Source organism: Galeopterus variegatus, unplaced genomic scaffold (genome assembly GCF_000696425.1).
Source record: "Galeopterus variegatus unplaced genomic scaffold, G_variegatus-3.0.2 Scaffold907, whole genome shotgun sequence".
Taxonomy (NCBI): domain Eukaryota; kingdom Metazoa; phylum Chordata; class Mammalia; order Dermoptera; family Cynocephalidae; genus Galeopterus; species Galeopterus variegatus.
This window is the reverse complement of record NW_007727018.1, coordinates 273,342-280,574: the sequence shown is the minus strand read 5'-3', so window position 1 is coordinate 280,574 and position 7,233 is coordinate 273,342. Positions and strand designations below refer to the sequence as shown.

General features: G+C 37.4%; 1 protein-coding gene across 1 annotated transcript in view; it reads left to right on the top strand.

Annotated features, from left to right (window-relative positions):
- The first annotated feature begins 1,057 nt into the window (after positions 1-1,057).
- The window catches only part of FSIP2 (fibrous sheath interacting protein 2), a 95,959-nt gene continuing 89,783 nt past the window's right edge, over positions 1,058-7,233 (top strand). Inside the window, exons 1-5 of the mRNA XM_008573347.1 lie at positions 1,058-1,156; positions 1,503-1,628; positions 4,868-5,029; positions 5,775-5,864; positions 6,854-6,993. Coding sequence (XP_008571569.1) covers positions 1,058-1,156; positions 1,503-1,628; positions 4,868-5,029; positions 5,775-5,864; positions 6,854-6,993 — 617 coding nt within the window. The remainder of the gene's footprint in view (positions 1,157-1,502; positions 1,629-4,867; positions 5,030-5,774; positions 5,865-6,853; positions 6,994-7,233) is intronic.

Here is a 7,233-nt window from a genome sequence, read left to right as displayed (position 1 = left end):
TAAGCTGAGCCCAGACTCCTGAGACACAGAAACTGTGTAATACCAAATATTTGTTGTTTTAAGCTGCTATGTTTTAGGACAATTTATTATATAGCAATAGATAACTAATGCCTATTTTGTACCATTTATTGTGGTAGTCAACTAACAAAGTATGCAACATTATATTCTTTCATTAACATGTGAGACAGTTACTACAATCTCTGTTTTACAAAGAGGAACTTTGGGCTTGGAGAAATTATTTACCTCATTTATAAAACTTTGAAATGGGCTCAGTTACAAGGGATCATCCTTAACCAACAAACCATTCTCCTTTCTCATCATTTTAAAAAATAAAATCATCTTTTACATCTTATTTCTTGAAAAATTATGTACATATTTGCTTCTCATGTTGGATTTCACTAGTATAAAATTAGGAAAAATAGTAGAAAAACCAACATTAATACCACCAACGAGCCTATAGCTTTATCATCTGTTCTGTGCACCATGACCTGAACAAGGTCTGTTTATTTTCATTCATTTTAGTAATTTTCTGTGCTTAAAATAAAGAAGAATATGAATGAACTACATTGTGTATTAAATATTACTGATTTCTTTCTTGGCCCATGAGAGTTGACTGTCTCTCTTCTCATTCTAGTGTAAATATATTTGATCGGCACACCATCTGGAAAGGAAAAAGTTACATTGTATTTTTCAACACATTCTCTCCCTTCACTGGGGGTGCTTCAGGGTAAGAAATAAGGTAAATGGCCTGAAATTAGCCAGCTCCCCACCAACACAGCTTCGTAGGTTTTCGTTTGGACTGGCTGAGGGGTGATGGTTTCCACTGTGGTCCTCTCCGACCAGGCCTCTGGAACCTACTTTTCCAACCCTGCGGGAGCCAGCGCAGAAGGCCGCCCCTCCCCCACCGCTCGGAGCCTGGAACGCGGCGGCCGTGGGGCCTTGGGGACACGGGGCACAAGCCATTCCCGGTCCGGTCGGGACCGAGGGAGGACGGCGAAGGGGTGCGAGGGAAGGCGAGAGTGGAGGGTGAGGCGGAGCCGAGGGGCCGCGGCGGGTCATGGAGCTGTACCTCAGCGCCTGCTCGAAGACGGCCAACGTCGCTGCCGGCAAGACGGCCACCAGCGGCCTGGCCGCGTACAGCCAGCAGTGCGGAGACGTGAGTGTCCGCAGGCGTGCCGTTGCGGTCCTCTGCCGAGCCTCAGGCCTAGTGGGGGCGGGGGCAGGGGCCGCCACATACGGGTCCCTCGGTTCTTAACCGTCCAGCTTCGGGCGCCTTCCGGCCGCGCACCGGTGGCGGCCGCTCGGGCTTCGCTGGCTGTGGTGAGACCTGAGGAGCACCGGCGACTCGGGGAGCGGGAGGGCTTCGGGGGTGTCCGACAAGGCGAGCTCCTCCACCCCTGAGTGTGTGACCCAGGTTTCTTTGATGGGAGTGGGAGTAGATTGGCCTACACGAAAGGATCACGACCTAAGAGGAGACAAGACTCTCCCATTGTTTCTGACAGGGCGCGCACAAAACCCACTTTCCGGGGGTCCGAGCGGCTCAGCTACTCGATCTGCCTCTAGGCGTCAAACTCCCTATGATCCCAGGAAGCGATACTGTATTCTTTACTACGAAATTAAGTGAAAAGGTAAACTCATTTTTATCATCTTACATTAGTTTTTTGTTGTTTTTTTGTACCCTTTTGTATTTGATGTTAAATTCAGAGGTTCCACAAAGTCCATTAAGGGAATTTGCACTAACATTCATAGGAAAAAAATAATGAAACCCAGATTTAAACGGAGTTTTTTGTTTGAGATGCATATAAAGCAATTTCGTGTGTGAAATTCATACCATGCTAATACTTCTGTGCTTTCGTCCACCTTGCCCCCAAACCTGGCATATCCTTTTTCCTTCTTCCCAATTTATGAATCTTTCAAGATTCTTTCTGAACTATAAATACCCACAATTAGGTTATCTGTGCTTAGAAATCACATTGCCCTTATTTTGCGTGATCTCACTCATCACTTAATCATACTGGATTGTAGAGTGTACTTCCCTCAAACCTTCCTATGTTTTTAGTCTTCCTCAATGCTACCCCAACCCCAGATCTCCAGCCCTTGTCTAAGTAGCCAAGGCTGAAGTAGATTTACTATATTCTTTTTGAGTGGTTGCTTTCAATATTGCAAAAAATTCTACAAGAAAGAATTCTGAGTGACTATTATACCCTTCCACTGTCTGTGATGTCATCCGAAATAAGTAGGGCCCCTTGGTATTTGATACTTGCCTAACTTGCCTATAGGCTGCTATAGCAAAGTACCACAGACCAGATGGCTTGAAAACAACAGAAATTTATTTATCACAGTTCTGGAGTCTGAAAATCTAAGATGGAGGTATCAGCATAGTCAAGATCTGATGAGGGCCCTCTGGGGTCTTCTTATTGTACCCTCACATGGCAGAAAGGGCGCTAGAGAGCTCTCTGGTCTCTTTTGTAAGAGCATTAGTCCCATTCATAAGAGCTCCACCCTCATGACTTAATTACCTACCACGGCCCCACATCCTAATACCATCACATTGGGGGGTTAGGATTGCAACATATGAATTTTGGGGGAGACGTTCAGTCCATAAAACCTAATGAACATGATTTCTTAAAGTACGTTTTGTTTCTGGAAAATATATAATTTCCTTTTTTGAAAACCAATTTGTTCTACTAAAATGAGCAAACTAACTAAAAATATGCCAACCTCATACAATCTGTGTCACATCTATACAAACTAGCTTTGCTAAAACGTGCTTGAAATTTATTCCACTACTAGTGATAAAATTTCTGTTTAGTGTGTAAACTTAGCTTTGTCTTTTGTTTGCTTCCTCAAATATATTGTTTACTGTATTGCCATTTTCTCTGTCAACCATTAATTCACTTGTCTACTACTTTTTAAAAAGATGTTCTCTCTATTCTTTATTAACATCAATTCCCCTGAAATGTATTCATTTTATTATAACCAGGCCCCAGCCTAATTCCCTAAAGACTAATTTCGTGAGATTCTTCTTTCTCCTTCAGTGTGATCTTCTTGATGAAGTAATGCTTTGCTTTATATTTATATATTTTAAAGAAAACCAATTATTTAGATTAATGATAGTAGGGTTACCCTGGCTCTAATGAACAGATTTATTCAAAGGTGTCAGGTTTGGTCCTCAGAAACGTATGCCTGTCACAACATCCAAAAGAAGTTGACAGCTAAATGTTACCATATAAAAGAGATTATCAATCCACTCTGTAACTTATTATTATTATTTCTCTTCCAAGAAAGATATGGGCTTCATATCTGATCTCACTGAATTTAAGACTTTGCCCTATAGATTTAATTCCTTTCTTTGCCTTCTCGGAGAAGCTTTGGTAATCAGGGAATCTAGCTTTCTGATTAGGCCTCTTGGAAGGGATTAAAGGTTGGTGTTAAACAAGAGGCCAGAAACTTAACAAATAAACTTTTAAGTGCAAAGGGAGAGCTAGTATCTTTTTACGTTCCTCCCATTGACCTTTTTGCTCACATATAAAGCATCCAACTACCTACCTTGCAGGAGTTCTTTTTGGGGTTCCATCTAGCCAGGATCTTTAGTGTTCAAGAAGTGAACTGTAGTTGTGGCTACAGCCAGACTGAACACAGGTCATAATTTGGTACCTATAGGCAAGTCTGGATTGGTGCATAATGTTGTGTGTTAGTATAAGTTGATCTGGATGCCTGCAAACAGGGCAGGTGGTGCTCTCTGGTTTGCTACATCCCCCACATATTTAAAGTGTCTCACATCTGAACTGGGTCCTGATTTGACATTACTTTGGACCAAAGCTTATGTTGTTCTGGCCAAGCAAACTTAAAACAAAAAGAAAGAATGGAAAGACAACATTAACCCAGTTTCCACACCTGCTTCCATCCTGCACTCTTTCCCTTCAGATGTCCCCCAATAAGACATTATCACTATCCTGCTCTTGAAAAATTAACCAAGAACTCACACCAAAAAAAAAAAAAAACTCACTTTGGTAATGTTTTAATTCATAAATGAGATTAAATACTCAAACGAGACTTGATCAGAATACTGTCTTGTTTCAATTTCTCGCGTCTTCTAAAGCAACAGATATAGAAACAAGACTCTTAGCTGATAGTCTTTTTTTCCCTTTATATGTTGTTCGTGGCTATTGTTAAATCTGTACTTGTTCTTTACACATACGGAGAAACCTCAATTCTTATAAATATCCTTTGAAATTAATTCTTCAATATGTTAAACTGTATAATATAGACCTTGAATTTTGTTCTGACTGTAGCACTCAAATAGTTGGGTTTCTGGCATTAAAAACCTAAAATGTTTATTTAACATCTAAGTTTTACTTCTATTATTTGTTAAAGTTATTTACATGAATCATGGTGAAAGATTTTCTGTTAGTTTTTTTTTTTCATTTTCAGATGACTGAATACAATAATCATAATTAATATTATTCCTTTATCTTTTGAACATAGTTCCTTGATCTGAAAGAGGGAGGAGAAAAAGGGAGCATCCTAGCATTGACTTTATATCTTAAAACAAATTATATCGTATTCCCTTTCTTTTCCTCTCTTCCTACCTTCTTTGGCTCAGAGTCAGGGGCTGATAAGGATCAGAGGAGGAAATAATTGGATGAGGGTGGGCTTTTGGAATAATTCATGTAAGTGAGGAAAAGAGGAAGGGAAAGGCAGTTAAGCTTTCCCCACTCAAATCTTTCTATTGCTGGATTTCCCCACTTTATATTCTTCTTTCATGTTGTATTTTCTGTGATCATTCTAGTCACTTAAACAGATTATTTAAAAGTATAAATTCATTAATGTTAAATCTGTAATATCTTGGAGTTTGTGTTTGCAGCTTTTTCGACCTTCTTATGGCTTTAACCTGACTGATCCTTATTGTCGACTTTTGGAAAATGAATATAAAAGTCTTCATGATCCACATTTAAGAGCGTACTACAAGCGCAAAGATATCCTGAGGAGATTAAAGAAAGGTGGCTACATCACCAGCAATAATAAAGTGGGTTGCAGATTACTTCCTTTTTAATCAATGAAATCTTCAAAACTTGATATAAGCTAGCTATATCTCACTGGTGGCCAGTATCATCTTTAACTTGGCCGTAAGAGGATACTTGATGGGCAATTCCATATATTACTCAGTACTTGGGTCAAGAGAAATCAGAAGACTGTTTTTTCTCAATGATACTACTTCTCCCTTTACCTTTTTTCTTTGTAATATCAAAAGATTATTGACAAATAATTTGAGGATGTAAGGATATATTAATTTTCCCAATTGTATCATTGTACTTTTTCTCAGTCTCCAATGGCACTGTACACTTGTTAAGGATTATGTCCTATACACTTTAGAAAAAACTTGGGATGAAATAGGAACCTAGCAAAATTCAGTCTGTTAGAATCCTGATAGAATACATTTTTATTAGGGTTGAATATTATTACTACATTTACAATTACACTCCAGTTACAATTAATTGAAATTATTATTTTAATAACTTCAATTAAGTGTGCATACTAAATTCTTCATTATGGTCTGGATCATATTAATAAAGTAATATTTTGGGATAGAAATTTCCTGTTGATTAACAAATGTTGAGAGGTAGTACTAATAAAATTGTTTGCAATTTATTGCTCTTAATGCCAAAATGTCATCAAATTATATGTCATTAATATTTTCCCCTGGAAAGTTATTGCTCTGATTTTTAAATATTTATATATTTAAAATATGTTTATTTTTGTTTTTGTTTTAGGTTGTATGTACCTTGAGGGAATTGAATAAGTATAGGCAATATCTTACCAGTTTGAAATTAGACTTTGAAAGAAACTATGTAAGAGAACAAGTAAGTTAAATACTTAAATTTGGTTTCTTTATGTTTTGAAAGAAAGGTTTCCTTGTGTGTACAGTATTTTCTTGTAATATTTTGACCTATAACTATTGACAGTGCAATTAAATATTTTATCCAAATGAAAATTTAGAGCAGAAATAAACAATACTTGGAAGTTGTTATATTTGGCTAAAAGGAGGAAAGGGACTAGGTTATCTATCTATATACTAATGGCAGCTGGCATAATTTAGTAATTAAATTGCTAGTCAGATGTGTTTCTTCTACCTGAGCTGGTGCCAGTGAGATGCATCTATTGTGGCAGCAGAATTCTTAAGCTGGAACACAAACCCAAAACAGTTTAAGTAATAGGAGAACAGTATAAATAGCAGTAGTGTCCTACAGGTGACTCAAAGAACATGTACTCTCTGTGTTTGTACCCATACACATGCACCTGTATTAATCCAGTAAAAAATATTCCTAAAGATGAAGTGGAATAATTGGGTGTAGAGTGAGTCATTATAGTGACTTCCTTTCAATTTTTGACTCAAAGTTGTGTGTGCGTATGTGTGTGAGTTAATTCAGGTTTTAGGGTCATGAAAGTTGGATCAAAATGAGAAAGGTTTGTGCATCTGTGTTTTTAAAAATTAATGTTGTAAAGATAAGAGAATTGGATAAAAATGAGAATGATGTCCCTATACATGTAAGTATTCTATACTTTTTCCTACTTCACTTCTCTGCACCTAGAGTTTCTCCTCTACTTCTTCTGTATTTTCATTTAATTCTTCAAAATAGATAGACAAATAAATTGTTTATCTTTTATTTTCAGAGAAATCAAATCTTTATTTTAGTTCAGTTGTCTATGTCTGATTCAAAATAGGCTTAAATGCAGTTATACAGAAATAACTACTTAACGAAATTTAGAAATTTTAATGGTTTTATTTCTATGAAATGTAAAAAACACATTTCTTATATGAATATGTATAATACACACTTTCTTTAAATAGGAAATGCTTGCAAAACAACTACATAAACTACAGGAAAACAATCAAATTCCTGAACATTCTGATGTTGCACAGTTCCAAAATTGGTTGTTACAAGAGGGTACCCACTGTAGTAAGGACCAGGAGCGGTTAATAAGGCACAGGTAAGATTAAAGTTAATGAATATTTTATGTGTATCTTTGGACCCAAATAAGTTGAAACGATACTGAAAAGAATTGAAGACAGATTTTTAAAAAGTACTAGGCACTATATAATGCCCCTGTAGCCCTCAATGTGGAGAGGAAGAAAGGGAGATGTACAGGAATTGGGAACCTTGGTTCCAAGATTATGAAGAGAAAAATCTGTCAAAGAAGTCAGGGTTGCTGGGAGCCCAAGAGCTGAGC